This window comes from Notothenia rossii, assembly GCF_949606895.1.
Source record: "Notothenia rossii genome assembly, chromosome: 6".
In the NCBI taxonomy this organism is placed as follows: Eukaryota; Metazoa; Chordata; class Actinopteri; order Perciformes; family Nototheniidae; genus Notothenia; species Notothenia rossii.
The window spans coordinates 23703751-23720928 of record NC_136909.1 but is presented as its reverse complement, the minus strand read 5'-3'; the positions used below and the strand labels follow the sequence as shown (position 1 = coordinate 23720928).

At 41.7% G+C, this 17178-nt stretch overlaps 1 protein-coding gene across 12 annotated transcripts in view; it reads right to left on the bottom strand.

Annotated features, from left to right (window-relative positions):
• Positions 1–17178, bottom strand: part of atxn2 (ataxin 2) — a 28880-nt gene that overhangs the window by 2289 nt on the left and 9413 nt on the right. For 2 of the 12 annotated variants that reach the window (XM_079689467.1, XM_079689478.1), the window contains exons 10-25: positions 16664–16836; positions 16095–16343; positions 14762–14935; positions 14354–14533; positions 14083–14190; positions 13924–13994; positions 13482–13819; positions 13025–13088; positions 12780–12926; positions 12132–12149; positions 9180–9252; positions 7036–7229; positions 5772–5952; positions 4795–4986; positions 3912–4123; positions 2879–3056 (exon numbers count right to left, since the gene is read on the bottom strand). In XM_079689467.1, coding sequence (XP_079545593.1) covers positions 2879–3056; positions 3912–4123; positions 4795–4986; positions 5772–5952; positions 7036–7229; positions 9180–9252; positions 12132–12149; positions 12780–12926; positions 13025–13088; positions 13482–13819; positions 13924–13994; positions 14083–14190; positions 14354–14533; positions 14762–14935; positions 16095–16343; positions 16664–16836 — 2552 coding nt within the window. The remainder of the gene's footprint in view (positions 1–2878; positions 3057–3911; positions 4124–4794; positions 4987–5771; positions 5953–7035; positions 7230–9179; positions 9253–12131; positions 12150–12779; positions 12927–13024; positions 13089–13481; positions 13820–13923; positions 13995–14082; positions 14191–14353; positions 14534–14761; positions 14936–16094; positions 16344–16663; positions 16837–17178) is intronic. The other 10 variants (XM_079689471.1, XM_079689474.1, XM_079689475.1 and 7 more) reach the window with 10 other exon arrangements.

Genomic DNA, 17178 nt, shown 5'->3' with positions numbered 1-17178 from the left:
TTTCTTGTTCTTATTTCACATTCAAGTCCCCTCTATTCATGAACCCTTTAAAGTACTCAGCCACACCACTTATATACCAGGTGCGACTGTTGCTATGTGAGTTAATCTTTCAAATACAAGGTTGCCGTGTTTCCCCTACCATTGTCCAACGGCGCCCCGCGCCCCCCCTGAAATTTAAGGTGTTTAAAAAATATATATATAATTTTTTTTTATCACATTTTTTTTTTTTAAATATATATAGCACCAAATTGCAACTAATCTACATCTACTTTCACTTCTCACATTGATCATGCACTCTTTTATTAAATAAACTAAACACTTTCATTTTAAGTTGTGAGTTTAGCGTTTTTGACCCTAAGAAACACTGATGCAATAATCAATAACAATAATCCACAGCTCCTCTCTCTGCTCCAGAGGATTAAAAAATATATATATCCTTTTGTATTGTTCAACACATTTGAGCTTTTGCCACATTTATTTGAATTATTTATATAATTCCTACATAATGGGGAAGCTTCCCACTATGTTATATAAATACAAGTCTTTGACAAGAAAATATGGGAACTTCTAAATATTTAATGTCAATCCCTGGTTTTGGTTCTAGTATGTTCACTGTACTGTAGGTTATTTAGTGGGAATGCTGACACAGCATTTCAACTATCTGTTATGCTACACACGAAATTCTTTATTATTATTATTATATCACCATGGAAACCTCTGATCTCTGGACAAGTCGTTAGCTCAAATATAAACACATGTGTCATGGAACACTATAGCTGTGTCCCAATTCAGCGGCCGCATCCTCCTGAGGACCCAGCCTCCTGAGGACCCAGCCTCGCAGTCCGCGGAGGACCCAGCTTGGGTCCTCCTCGGACTGCGAAATGAGACGGTGTACGGAGCATGTCCTTGTACGTCACCGGCAGTTACCCCTACATTTTGCCGCCCCCGTCACCTAGCAACCAGCTGCAGTCACAAGTGCCGGTAATAATTTCTGACACTAGGAAAAATATTTTCAAACTGTTTTCAAAACTATTTTCAAAACTGTTTTCAAAACTGTTTTCAAAATTGTTTTCAAAATTGTTTTCAAAACTGTTCAATACGGAGTCAGATCTAGCTGTACTTATTTTGGTGTTATATAATATGTTTAAATTATTTGCATTCTCCCCGCGCATCTGGATAAATTGCGCAGTCTGCTCCTTGCTCCCTATCAAAACAAAATTGTTGCAGTAAGATTTGTATAACAAAAGCAGTTAAATAAATAAATTAGCTTTATAATGAATCCCAACAATATGAAAACCAAACAGGGTTTAGAAATATTTTCACTTCATATTATTTTATGTATGTAATATAAAGAAGACATCTCCAATTGCCCGTATATTTAAATACACAAATTAAATACGTTTACTTTCCTTTCATGTCGTTTACTATTTGGGTGAGTACATTTAAAAACGAATCCAGCTGAAACCGTTGTAGCCGTTGATGGGACGTTACAAGCCATATATATTTTTTTTAAACTCATTCGTCACCGTCACCCGTTGCATCCTGGGATATGGTAGACCGCGGAGTGTACATCAGATGTATCCTCTAAATCTGGGGAAAGAAGGCTGCATTTGCGGGCCGCATTCGGAGGAGTCTTGTCTTTTTTTAAAATTGGGACAGCCTTCGTTTGGCGGAAGTGACGTATGCGGACTCCGAATGCATCCTCAGGAGGATGCGGCCGCTGAATTGGGGACACATGATGTCATAACTCCAATTGACATGCTCAGAGCACCAGACTTCAGATAATGGTTAACGGTCCCGCCCTCAACAGCTCTACGTCAATTATGGGGTGTCATCATATGCCGTTTCCATGGAAACGCATCCCTCGCCATAAAAGACGATGTCGCTATAACTCCTATGAAAATGTTCAAAAAGTGCTCAAACTTTACATGTGTGCTAACAGTCCAGCCGTGAACACATCTACGGGACAGTTTTGAGATTTCTTCAAATGCCGTTGCCATGGCAACACAATGCTCACCATGAAACACGGTTTTCTCATAACTTCAGTGAAAATGCTCCAAACGGCCCAAAACTTCACAGGTTTTGTAACGATGCAGCCATCAAACGCATCTAAGTGTATTATGGGATGTCATCAAATGCCGTTGGCATGGCGACAGATTATTCGCCATCAAGTTAGTTCAAAAGTTTGCAGCTCAAATATTCTGCTGCTTTTCCAAGCCTTTTTACTTTATTTTTCTTCTCTTATCACACATTCAAGCCCCCAGTGTTTCATGTATCATTTCAATCTAAATTATTCACTTTCTTCTCACACATTACATTTCAGCATAGCAGTTTTAGCGTCAGCTTTTCAGCATAAAGCATTCCCACTAGCAATTTATTCAGGAATTGCATTCTCTAGTTATGGAATTATTACCCCTATCCGATAATAATCTAATGCAGAGGCAATAATATAATATAATATATTATTTTTATATATGTATATTTTTTATATAGTCTTAAAGTTAAAAACCGGGCCTTTTGAGTGCAAACTATAATGCTAATGTGGCCCGCAATGAAATTGAGTGACACCCCTGCTCTATGAGAAACCAGCAGCTGACCCACACATTGTGGCAGATCAGCATAGACTGCAACCTTTGTTCTAACAGGGAAGTATCTAATCTATATTCTATTTTGGGTGAATCTGTGCAGTTTTCACAATGTGTAAAAAACAAATAAATTGATCTCATTCATTTAACTTGACCGAGACCAATGTGCACCAACAGCTAGTGGAGTCAATGACACGTTCATCACACATACAGCTTTACTGTGGAGAGAAATACATTAGCAGTATTCCTTACTCCACCCCGCAGGAGTGCTCTGGTGGGTGAAATAAGCGTACCTTGTGGATGCGCCAGGTAGGAGAAGTGTGTGGTTGAGGAGACGGGGATGGGGTTGAGGGCATTCTGGGGCATGGCTTGCTGCGGCCCCCCCGGAGGACCCTGGGTAGCCATCAGCATCATGGTGGGGTGGGTCTGCCCCGGGTGGTGGGATTGCACCAAACCAGACTGCATATGGGCCTGTGAGAGAGCGAGGGCAGAATTGTGACAAAGTGAAAACAATGACAGAACAGGTTCATTAAAAAGCTTAAAAAACAAGAATCAATGCCACGGCATTCACAACTCCTGCTATGTTTCTGACAGGAGCTCTGGATGGGTTTTTGAAGAAATTAACAAGATTTGTTTTCCTTATGGTTTAAAGGTCCCCTATTACACTGTTTTTTATCTATATATTATAGGTCTCAGATATATACAAAACATGTCCCTGAAGTGATTGGCTCCAAATACCAAACAGATCATGCATTGTAGCATCCCATAATCCCTTCTGTTTCAGCCCTGTTTCAAAAGTGCTGATTCTCTGTCTGTTACTTTAGATGAAAATAAGGAGCCACTCCCCACGCCCCTCTGAGAGATATTTGGTAAAAAAGAACACAATGGTGCTCTTGGAGGAGATTCAGGTGATAAGGTGGGGGGTTGCCTTGGTTGGTGATTGGATAAGGGTTACACAAGCCAAAAAATCCTTATGAGATCACAAAGTGGCCAAAATCTGATCAGCTCATTTTTAGACAGGTTTTTATATAAATGGATCAGGACAAAAAGTGAATGAATCTTTTTCTTGAAACCTTCAGAATCTCTTTAATCAGAGGGGACACATGTTTATGTATAAAAGACATGAAAAAGTGGATTTTGCATAATAGGTGACCTTTAAACCTTTTCTTATCCACAACCACAGGAAGTGATATAGACATCCCACGAGTCAGAATGCCCAAAATACATCCACTGCGCTTTCCACATTATCACCACCCAACAATGACCCATTCATGAAGCTACCGTTTGTCCTGAAAGCTGATAGGAGGGAGTGATCATGTGACCTACCTGCTGTACGTGGGCCATGTGGTTGTGGTTGTATCCGTGCTGCACCTGCTGGGGGTGGATGTAGACCGTCTGCTGTGCAGAGGAGAACGAGGCCTGGGGGGACTGTGGGTTGGGCCCCGGGGTCATGGAGGGGGGAGTGGGGGCCAAGGCAGAGTACATCTGCTGCTGCTGGGGCTGGTTGGCCAGGTGGAGGGCCTGGGCTGCTGCTGCCGCTGGGACACACATAGACACTGTGTTAGAAAAACAATACTGCTACATATAGTACTGTAACGCTCCATTGAATGAAGAAGAGAGCAACAAGGGACCTGCGAGGGTCCAAAATAGCTCTCACATCGGCTCCATGGGACAAAATAAACAGTGTGTGTTTGTAATGATTCACTGGTTTTATTTCCCTGCCCACCGTAATGAGTGAGGGGAATCTGCCTGTAGAGAGACAGGATGGGAGCCTTGATTGATCAATGCAAGAACTGTTCATATTTTAAACACATATACACTAATATATTTATGATATTTAAAACAGCTTTCTATGCAGATTATGCCTCTTTTCATTTTTTTGTTTTGTTCTTTTTCTTTACATTTCCAGTACTGCACCTTTTTTTTTTTGTTATTGTATTTACTTGTTTATAATGAAATGTGTCTTTAGGGTGACTTATCAAATCTGTCCAGGGACTACAGATGAAAAATAGCCTCTTGGCTAACTCAGAAATGTTGATTAATGTGCTTAATTAATGTATTCATTTATTTAACAGGGACAGTCCCTGTTAAATAAATGAATACATAAATAAACTTAATGCAACAAAAAACGTAAAAAGTCGTGGTTGGCACGTCGATGTGAGAAATGCTTCTAGAATCTCTTTCTGTGAGGACAGGCAGGGAAGCTCACCTGCGGCTGCCTGCTGGTGCTGGGAGTGCTGCACTGGGCTGGCAGCGGGGTGGTTCTGAGGGCCTCCGTGTTGTTGGGGGCCCCCCTGCTGGCCCTGGCCTGTAGGCGTGGCAGAGGGCTGGGGGTGCTGTTGGTGAGGGTGCAAAGTGGCGTTGGGGTGGGGGTATTGCTGAGGCATTGGCCCTGGAGACACTGTGAGACAGGAAGCAGTGTAAGGAGGAACAGAAGATTGTAATGTAAGGTAATTAAATAATTAAAACAGAAATAGTTGTGAATCTTTCGGTATCTCGATTTGACTTCGATTCAAAACAATTCAAAATCCATTTTGGATCCAGAAATATGTGGTGCTAGTTTACTTTCTACTCCAGTCGGCTGTGGGTTAATAAAGGCGGTGTGGCTGAGGATGGCATGGAAGTTGAGTAAAACACGATCCTCGCAGAAGCAGCTAGTCACTGAGAGGAGAACACTGGGGACTGGGAACTGCTCGCTTTGTCCATACTGCTGTCAATTCATTATGGATTTTATAGTTTGTATTGGTATGTTTAAAAAAACGGGTTGCATGACACCCAATCTCAAAATCAAGAAATAGTTTGCTAATTGAGGGCTAAACTATTCTTAAACTTCCACAAATAAACACTTTATACAAAAAACTACTTTAGCATTTCCCTATTTCTCAGAGACTTCAGAATAGCAAGTTCAAGTAATTATAGAAAATAAAATGCTTCATACATTACATAAAAATACATTGGTAGACATAGGCTAGCTGCTTTTATATATTCAAAGAAATTTGCTAAATAAAAATTGAAATAAACAACACAGTTGAACTGGTATTTTGTCAGATGTTTCAGGATAACTGCCACGCTATACAAAAAAATTTATTTTGAAGTTGTGAATCGATTCAGAATCAGAGAAGATAAGATTTTACTCCCCAACCACCCCCCCCCCCCCCCCTCCCTCCCCCCTACACACATTATTACCTGCACTTTGTTGCCGGTTGCATATGAACATACACAAGTGGGGTGCTGACGTACCATACATGGTGTGTGTCTGCTCAGGGTACTGTGTGGTGGAGGAGGACACCAGGGTGGGCTGGCCGTGTGTGGGAGGGGCCATCATCCTGGCACTGCCCTGCATGACAGGACTGAATACATGCTGAGCCTGGAGGAAACACAGGGGACCGACAGCATCAGTATTAGAGTGTGTGGGTGTGTGTGTGTGTGTGTGTGTGTGTGTGTGTGTGTGTGTGTGTGTGTGTGTGTGTGTGTGTGTGTGTGTCGTTATAAATAAGGTTTGTATTTGTCTATGGCAGGGTATCCAACCTCAGATGTACAAACTATATTGTAGCATCAAATAAAGAAAACCAAACATCATTTAACATCTGGTTTGAGCAGATATTTCTCTGGTTTATGTGTATCCGATACATTTTCAACACAAAAAGAAACAATTTAAATTATACTTATTACATGGCTTAGTTGAATACTCGAATCTGATTGGACAATTCAGAAAATGTGACACGTTGTTAATCCAGAACAGACAGACCGTGGTTAAGGACGCTCACATCTGCACAAAGAAGTCCGGTCGATTGAACAATATAGAGTTTGGCTGAAAAGCAAACTGTATACAAGTTTGCTTTTCGAACTGACAAGACAAGAGCGACAAGAAAACAGCGGAGAAGTAACGGGCAGAAACCGTCCTTTTTACGCAGCGGTCCAGACATAGACATCAAACGGCAAAACATATTCAGTTGCCAGTTACTTTGGCATTAGGGCAGGGATATGTAGATACTTTCCAAGGTTTGACTGAATGAATTGTGCTACTTTTAATGCAAGCAACGACGTTTTCAAATCTGTAATCAAAAAAGCTCCGCCTTCCTGCCATTGCTACGTTTTTCAAACGGTAACAATAGACTATTTTTCTTCTGCGTTCAGCAATGCAATTAGAGTCTAATTAAGTTGTTTTTCCAGAGGTTTTAATCTTTTTCTAACTAGCTCTCATTATCTCATCCCATTTTTATTTATTAATTGAATGTCTCAATGATGTTTAAACCAATACAAATGAATGAATCCCCTATCATTATGTTTTTCTTAATCACCCTAAAGTCATCTGCCTGTGTTCCTCACTTCTTACATAACAGCACACATGTAACAGTTGACTGTTCACACTGAGTAAACTCCGCTAAAGTAAATACGGACAGCTGTAATGGTGAAATATTTTGGTCCACATCGCTCTGACACTCCTCACCTGTGATTGGTAATGTGTCATCTGCTGCACCAGAGGCTGATTGGTGAACTGCTGCGGGCTGCAGGTGAAGTACTGGGCAGAGTAGGCGGGGCTCTGTGCTACAATAGGGGGTCCCGCTGCAGTGGCTGGGTGCATCATGGTGGCCGTGCCTTGGGGGTGGTGCTGGTCTGACCTCTGCAGGGGCATGTTGGGTACTAAAGAGATTTCATGCGGCAGAAGTTTTGTTTAACATTCTATAAACCTGAAACATGATCATGGAGGAAGGAGAAAACTAACTCCTGGTTTTTACGCAAATGATTTACCAAAAAAGCTAGAATACAAGACAGCTGGTAATATGATAACCCCCCATTCCATTTCTGAAGACAAGCATCAATTGATTAGATGAGCCATGAGGGGAACGTTTTTCATGATACGAGTAGTACAAATTATATTAGTAATTTCTGGAGCCTTTCCTCTTGTAAAGGTGAATTAATGCATGTATTAAAACCTGCAATTAATGTAGCTCATCCCAGATAAGTGCAAGGCAAGGCACGTTTATTTATATAGCATCTTTCAACACAAGGCAATTCAAAGTGCTTTACAAAGGTGAAAGACATTAAGAAAATGCCATTTAAAATCAGTCATTAAAAGCAAAGATAATAAAAGAAACATTAAAAGAAAAAAATACATGGATAAAAGTTACAGTGCATTTTAAGATATGAATAGTTCAAATAAAAGCAGCGGCAAAAAGAAAAGTCTTAAGCCTGGATTTAAAAGTAGTAAGAGTTGCAGTAGATTTCTGGCTTCATCTGTTGTTTTGAACATTGCAGACTGAAGCTCAGCGCTAACTTTTATACGTTCTGCCTTGGCTCCAAAAACCATTACCTCAGTTGTATCTTTGTTTAATTGGAGAAAGTTCTGACACATCCAGTCATTGATTTGTTCAATGCACTTACTCAGTGTTTGAATTGGAGCATAGTCTCCTGGTGAAATGGTTACGTAAATGTGTGTCATCCGCATAGCTATGGTAAATTATTTCGTTGTTTTTCATTATCTGAGCCAGTGTTACCATGTAGATGTTAAAGAGAAGAGGCCCCAAGATGGAGCCTTGAGGTACCCCACATGTCATATTTGTCAACTCAGATGTGTATTTACCTATAGAAACAACGTTTTTTCTGTCCTTTAAGTAGGATTCAAACCAATTTAGAACTGTTGCCGAAAGTCCCACCCAGTTTTCTAGTCGGTCTAGTAATATGTTGTGGTCAAGTGTCAAACGCAGCACTGAGATCTAATAATACAAAAACTGAAGTTCTGCCACTGTCTGTGTTTAAGTGAAATTCATTGAAAACCTTTACAAGAGCAGTCTCAGTGCAGTGGTTTGGACGAAAGCCTGACAGGAACACATCGGAACATTTATTTAAATGCAAGAAATTACTCAACTGTTGGAAAAACAACTTTTTCAAATGATTTTACCTAGAAATGGCAGGTTTGATATGGACCTGTAATTGTTCATTACTGAAGCATCTAGATTATTCTTTTTTTAAGAGCGGTTTATCTAGATTATTCTTTTTTTAAGAGCGGTTTAATGACTGCAGTTTTCAGGGCCTGTGGAAAAACACCCAAGTGAAGAGACTTGTTTACTATATGAAGTAGATCTGAGGCCATGCAATGAAAAACATTTTGGAAAAATCCTGTTGGAATAATATCAAGGCAGCAGGAGGTGTAACCGTTTATTCTTTCCGTTTAACAGTTTTTAACAACTCTGTTATCTTGTATTTTTATTTATTTTTTATTCAACCAGGATAGGTCTCATTGAGATTAAAAACACATGTTCGTACTTCTATAAGCACTGCTTTCTTCTGCTTGTTATGTATGACTTGTATATAGGGTCTGTGTCTTTGACTGCTACTATGCATGTTTTATTTTTCACAAACACTGAAAATCTATTTCCCGCTGGTGTAATAAGTGTTTTATTAAATCAAGCAGATACACTTTCTGTCAAGCTCAAGGAAGTGGTGAGAATAATTTTCTCCATTAGTAATCATTATGTTGTCCTGCTACTTATTATAATACATGATGCATTCAGGGCCAGATGGAAAGAGAGATAGAGAGAGAGCCAGCAGGAGAGGTGGGAGGCAAAAGAGCAAAGCGGTGGATGTTCTCACCTTTACCTGGTCTGTAGGGTTTAGACTGGCCGACGGTCATGTGAGGCATCTGGACCTGGTACATAGCTGGAGACTGGAGTCATGAAGGGGGGAGTGAAGAAAACAAGTTCATACTCAATCTTCTCAGGATACTTTATCATAATTTCTACAACAATGAAACCAGCCTTTGACTTACAACATGTGACTGTATGCTTTCTTTTGTGGCATTACTCTTACAACCCGTCTGTGAGGCTGAACTATTCAGCTGGTAGCTTGGGTAGCTAACCCCTCACCAAATACATACAAAACAAATGGAATAGGTACAGTGGGGCAAACAAGTATTTAGTCAGCCACCAATTGTGCAAGTTCTCCCACTTAAAAAGATGAGAGGCCTGTAATTTTCATCCTAGGTATACCTCAACTATGAGAGACAAAATGAGAAAGAAAAAAAATACAGAAAATCACATTGTCTGATTTTTAAAGAATTTATTTGCAAATTATGGTGGAAAATAAGCATTTGGTCACCTACAAACAAACAAGATTTCTGGCTCTGACAGACCTGTAACTTCTTCTTTAAGAGCCTCCTCTGTCCTCCACTCGTTATCAGTATAAAAGACACCTGTCCACAACCTCAAACAGTCACACTCCAAACTCCACTATGGCCAAGACCAAAGAGCTGTCAAAGGACACCAGAAACTAAATTGTAGACCTGCACCAGGCTGGGAAGACTGAATCTGCAATAGGTAAGCAGCTTGGTGTGAAGAAATCAACTGTGGGAGCAATTATTAGCAAATGGAAGACATACAAGACCACTGATAATCTCCCTCGATCTGGGGCTCCACGCAAGATCTCACCCCGTGGGGTCAAAATGATCACAAGAACGGTGAGCAAAAATCCCAGAACCACACGGGGGGACCTAGTCAATGACCTGCAGAGAGCTGGGACCAAAGTAACAAAGGCTACCATCAGTAACACACTACTCCGCCAGGGACTCAAATCATGCAGTGCCAGACGTGTCCCCCTGCTTAAGCTAGTTCATGTCCAGGCCCGTCTGAAGTTTGCTAGAGAGCATTTAGATGATCCAGAAGAGGATTGGGAGAATGTCATATGGTCAGATGAAACAAAAATATAACTTTTTGGTAAAAACTCAACTAGACGTGTTTGGAGGAGAAAGAAGGCTGAGTTGCATCCAAAGAACACCATACCTACTGTGAAACATGGGGGTGGAAACATCATGCTTTGGGGCTGTTTTTCTGCAAAGGGACCAGGACGACTGATCCGTGTAAAGGAAAGAATGAATGGGGCCATGTATCGTGAGATTTTGAGTAACAACCTCCTTCCATCAGCAAGGGCATTGAAGATGAAACGTGGCTGGGTCTTTCAGCATGACAATGATCCCAAACACACCGCCCGGGCAACGAAGGAGTGGCTTTGTAAGAAGCATTTCAAGGTCCTGGAGTGGCCTAGCCAGTCTCCAGATCTCAACCCCATAGAAAATCTTTGGAGGGAGTTGAAAGTCCGTGTTGCCCAGCGACAGCCCCAAAACATCACTGCTCTAGAGGAGATCTCCAAGGAGGAATGGGCCAAAACATCAACAACAGTGTGTGAAAACCTTGTGAAGACTTACAGAAAACGTTTGACCTCTGTCATTGCCAACAAAGGGTATATAACAAAGTATTGAGATGAACTTTGTTATTGACCAAATACCTTAATTTTCGGACTATAAGGCGCACCTGAATATAAGCCGCAGTAGCTAAATTGAACGATGTGTACATATATAAGCCGCACTGGACTATAAGCCGCAGGTGTTTTAATGTTTAATTACCATATGTAAGGGTTCGTGCACAGAGGGGATTGTCGGGAAAGAGATGGCTGTTTGAGGAAGCTCCCATTTATTAACATTTCAACAAACAAGTTGCATATTTGCATAACGTATTCAAGTGTTACCATTTAGTGCAATAGTAGCTACAGAACATGTACTGTGCTGTGTAAACTGTACTGTATCACATAGCGTTTCAGACACACAAACTTTTCAACTTTCAAACTTAAACGGTGCGCTCCCAGCGCACGTACCGGCAGTGATCTACAGCAGCGGTTTTCAACCAGTGGTACGGGGACAAACTGTCTCGCTCTCGTAATGTCTGTCTGTCTTGCTCTCGTTCTGTCTCTCGTACCACTCTTGGTTCTACTTTTACTTTTGCGCGCTACCTGTCTCACTCTTTTCCGGCCTCCAGCTTTTCCTGCTGGAACCCGCCACTTAAAGTTGGGGGTCCGCGGACCGGCCATAGAGCCCATAGAGTTAAAGGTGGTGGACTGTAACCTGTAAAATACATAGATTTAGGAGGTCCCCTAGTGGCCGTTAGCTGTAAAAATCCATAGATTATCCGCACCGTTATATAAGCCGCAGCGTCGAAAAATGGGAAAAAAGGCGCGGCTTATAGTCCGAAAATTACGGTACTTATTTTCCACCATCATTTGTAAATAAATTCTTTAAAAACCAGACAATGTGATTTTCTTCTCATTTTGTCTCTCATAGTTGAGGTATACCTAGGATGAAAATTACAGGCCTCTCTCATCTTTTTAAGTGAGAGAACTTGCACAATTGGTGGCTGACTAAATACTTTTTTGCCCCACTATATGTGCACCTTACCTGGGGCCACATGCATTTTCTATGCCCGTCTCTTATTGTTGAGAAAAAGGTGACCCAAACTATTTGTCATCTCCCATTCCTGTAACATTATCTTTATTTTACAAACAGTGCTGCAGCATAAACAAAGAGGCTCAAACTCCTATGAGCTGACAGCCATGTGATAAACGGGTGAACCAAAGTCTATCCGTGATGACAGTTTAGAATGGATTGCAATAAGAAGTTGACAAACCAACATCTGATGGCATTATTTGAACAAGCAAGAAAAACATCTTAAGACAGATTGGGCTTTTAAAAAACAAAAGGATTAAAAAAAATTCACAAACCTTCCATATTATGCTTTTCTAATGGAGCGAGAGAGAGAGAGGAGGAGGGGAGAAAAGGAAAAAAGAACCACTCTTAGATTCACCAAGTTATTTTATCGTTTACACGTGTCTGATGTTGGATCACCAAGTTTTTCTTAAAGCAACAACGGGAAACGTTTAGATTTACATCTACAAATGTAAAAGCTTTCATCAGACATATGGTCAATACCTTTGACATAATAATATAAACAAAAATGATGTACGTATGTATAATGACGTATGTCCAGTTATCCCAAAATATATAAGAAAACATTTCTTAAATATTTCAACAAAAAAACTGTGTCTGAAAGATGACAGAAGAAAGAAACGTTGTAAAATGATAACAAGGTGTAGAAAAAAAAAAAGTTGAGTAAAGTAGCCTATTTAATTAATTAAAAAAAAATTATATGTTGACGTGCATTATAAATTAATCAAAGAGAGGATATGAGAAGAAAATACCAAATGAGGACAAACATTAGCAGACATGTTGGGAGACATACTGGTGATCGTGAGGGATGTGTTTGAATGAATTTACAACTACGATGGAATGTGACACATTAAGGGTGATTGAAAAGAAACAAGCAACCTTTCAGTTTTCATACTGCACATTTCAGCATGCCGGGGTCTCACCTGCACTCCGGGGCTGACTGGTGTGAGGGGATACATCTGGGGGAAGCACACCGTCTGTCCGTAGACAGCGGGGGGCTGCTGCACCACGATGGAGGGGCTGGGCTGGCCCTGAGGCCGGGGGGGCGTTGGGGTGTTGGCTGGTTTGGACTGATAAAGGAGCATGGAAAAACAGACATGGAAAGTTAGTCAAATAACATGCTCAGTGAGTCATATTTAAATAGTCTTGTCTGGCACAGCATACTGACCTGCGTGTTAAACCTGGGTTTGAACTCATGGGCATTCGGGTTCAGAGTTGATTTTCTCACTTGACTGCAGGAGGAAAGCAAACAGTGAAGAAGTATACATTTGACAGTCATCAAATGTATATATTCCTTTAAAAAGACATATAAATAAACATATTTCCTAAAACAGCTGGGCAAACAATCCTCAAACAGGAATAAGCATTGCATTGTGGACTATTTTCAGCAGCTGATTAAAACACATTTGGTTATCTAGTGAGTATATCAGGCAGCACAGTGTAGCACATTGATGTGTTTTGAATAGTGTTCGGGCCACAATGGATTTAAATATACCAGGCTTTGACTACACATAACATACTTGTTAGGATCAAGACTATGTTGGTTTTGGTCTTTCCATGTGAGTTGTTGATGCCAGGATAAACAAGGATATCCTTTAAACATACGTTCAGTCTCATCCACTCACTCTTGTACGGCCTCCTTTTTCTCCTCCTTCTCTTCATGCTTGGCTCCGCTGAATGAGGACGTGGCGTTGGTCTGGACTCCCTGTGATGCCATATCAAGCCCCGCCCTCTTCTGGTCGGGGGCTGAGGGGGACGGGGACAGAGCAGCAGGGCTGCCAGGCTTACTGGCGTTTGTGGTGGATGGAGCAGGTGCTCCACCAGCAACACCGTCTTCAGGGCCCTCCCGCCCCACTGAGGAGGCTTTGTCCATGGGAAGATCTTTCGGCTTGTCTGCTGGATCTCTGGGGGGCTTGGTCATCATCGGGTCAAAGGCAGGGTCTGAGTTTGAACTAGACTGCAACTGGAAAATGAGAAATTAAATTAAAAGAGTTAGAGGAGGCGCATTCAAGCTCTAGTGCTTCCTCAAAAACATGAGGTGAGTTAGGCCAGATTTCCAACACTTACCCTAAAATCGACACTGAATTTCTTTAAATTATCTATTTGTTTTCTGTGGTCTGGTGCCATAGAAGGGGGTCCTGTAAGGCAAGTAGAGAGATACACAATTGAGGTTTTCAGTGATAACCAAATAGATACAGTCAACCTGCTGACCGGTGTGAGCTGTACCTTTACAGACTGGTCTGGCGACACTAGGTGAGCTGTCCAAGGGCTTGATGTTCTCCTTGTTAGCCGTGGGGGATGTCTGTCTTGTCTCTTGGACGCGACAGTCTTTTGCTTTAACAGAAAAACAGTCATTAGACTCCCAGCAAAAACAAATGCTTCTGGTAGTGACAGAACGTGCACTAAAACGTCAAATCCAAACAGAAATCAGGTGTTACATTCTGCACAACAATCATTCATTCAATCAATCTCAATGAAAGTGTTACTTTCACATTACCATCTGCCGAAGAAGAGGTGACCATGTTGGGGGCGGGGCTAGCAGCATTAGGAGATGAAGCTGATGTTGCTGTAGAAACGGTTTCCACAGGAGCAGCTCCTGTCTGGGCTGCTGGGAGGGAGGAGGAGCCAGAAGAGGCTCCACCCATATTATTCTGTCGGGGGGAGCGAGGTCTGTGAGCTGAGGAGGGGAAGAAGAAATTATTACAAATAACATAAAACATTTCTAAGTTACCCCAATCAACTTGTCCATTACAAGTTTAGAAGTAATGAAATAGTTTAGGCTTTCACCCATGATTGCACATTGTTATATTGAAACCTTTGAAAGATTTTATGTTCAATGCACAGCTCTTAAAACGTGCGCGGAAATGTTCCTACAGTTGGACATGGAAGCAAAAATCTATTCTACCTCCGCTAACCACAGAGGACCATGTCCCTCCAGAGGAGCTGCTCCTGGTTGGTGGAGTCACTGGGACCTCTCCAGGAGCATTGTGGGAAATGAAATCCCCTCCGGTGGTCCTACAGGGTGGCGCTCTGTGAGAACGAGGCGTCCGCTGGGATTTAGGAGACATCCTGGGTGGGCCTGTGGATGAAGAAAGACAGATGAGGACAGACAGAACGGTGAATGCAGACCGTGGAGGTAAGGTAAACACTGACAGCCTGTGTACACTCCTGCTGTGGAGGATTCTCTTAAACTCGTCTTTGTCCTACACATTCTTTAAAAGACCCAAACCTCTGCACAGAGTACATCTTATTCAAGGTTTAAATATCACATCACACAGTCATGTTATTTGTTGACATGCATGTTAGTGGAGGATCTGCAGATAATCCTGTAAAGTGATCAAAACACATCCCACTTCAAACCAAAGCCACGTGAAGTGAGGGAGGGGAAACGGGGAGGGGAGGAAAAAGGTGAGGAGGGAAGCTGTATTTCAGAAATCACCTTTTAGCAGTTTGTATGGTGTTTCACAAGTGACCGCACAATGCAAAACTGATCTTTGGCTGAACATCAGTTAAATCATTTCCCATTTTACTCCCATTAAAAATGTGATCAACAGATCAAACTTGCTGGCTCTCATCAGAGGTGCAACTGACTTGTAAAATGTTTTAAGCAAAAGAGGTGGCTAACAAGTTGAAGCTCAAAGCTTTTAATTTAACCTCATATTGGTTGATATTATTTCAAATCCAGTGCTTGAGTACAAAGCCAACACAACACAAAATGACCTGATTAAGCACAGTATGAATAGAGACCAACTGATACAAATATAGAAATCGAGCCTTTGAAATGTTTCCTTCGTTCTTTTTAGGTTAACATCTGTTTTTAATGATTTAATCAGCAACAACATTCCTTATTAGCCAAAATGTTGCGATGTCTGTTCTTCCTCTTGAAGGCTCCATAAGAAGCATTATGAGACACTGGTGCCATGGTGATCTAACATTACAAAGCAAACATCGAGATAGAGGATCCTCTTAGTGGCTTAGCAAATCCTCAACATTTCCATCTATATGGAAATTGCAAATATGACCCCAAATCAGTCTGAAGAAGCAACTTCACCCGTTTTAATGTTCCACACTAGACCTGGGCAAATGTATTTTTGAAAGTAGTTTGCCTATTTAACTTTTAAGACGCTTCCAACATCTTTCAGTGTAATTGTCATGGAATATAATTTCCACATTGAGCTCAATCCCTCCACCTTCAACTCATGCCTTTGCCCAGGTCTGCTCCACACTGATGTGGCTACCTTCTGAAGACATGCGTTTGGGCAGAGTGGAGGCTGGTGACGTAGGCCCATGGTGGGAAAAGGAGGATGAGGAGGAGGGATAGGAGGGGTGGGATGAATGAGAGGGAGGCCTGGAAGGTCGAGAGGGGGGTCTGGAGGGTGGCCTGGTGGGCGTGGTCACCCTAGGAGGCAGGGAGGAGGGGCCAGACTGGTAACGAGGGGGGGGGCGGGAGGAAGGAGACGGACAGGGTGAGTGCCAATGGGATGAACCTAAAAGAGGGAAGGACAAATGATCAAGGATGACAAATGGCAGATAACAACAAGTAATAGTGGGGGAAACCAAGATAAAGCAGGAATATAAGGAAGGGGAGATTAATAAATATGAGAAAGAATGATAAGGCGGAAATATTATTATTAAAAAATTAACAGCAACAACGAATATGAACATCCCCCAGACTCTGATTAAGAACTGGCTTTAAATCAGTAAAAGGACAGGATTGGAGAGAACAGTATCTGGCCCTCTGTAGTATGTGGTTGTTTAGCATTTAGCATGTAGCCCCATAGGTTTGTGTGTGACTTATTAAACATACCTCCGTTAACCACCCTCTGGTCCGCCCCGGCGCTGGGACTGTAGTCGTGAGGTCCTGCTCGAGGAGCCGAGGGGCCCGCTGAGCTCTGAGCCAGGCGAGATGGGTTCTGACGTCCCGGTCCCCAGGACATCGTCTCCCTGCTCCTCTGACCCGGAGGAATGTACTTGTTCTCTCTGCATACAGACACACACACGCAAATGGTTTAGTCAAATACATCTGACGATAATAGATCATTAAGGAGGGAAGAATTCATTCTACATTATTACATTCAACTACATCAGTTTTCATCAGCCAAGATGAGCATGTTTTTTTAATTACTAAGAAGTCTTTTTTCTGGGATTGCCTATGTGTACTTAGTGTATTTGCTGGAATAACTTAGACTGCAGGCATTAGGTTTACACATGTAGGTATTATTCTTCGTGTTGTATGGCATGCAACTATAAATAAAATCTACGTACATAAAGTACAAATGTCCTTCACTTGTAAAGTCTTCATTAAGATATCAGGCAGTGGAA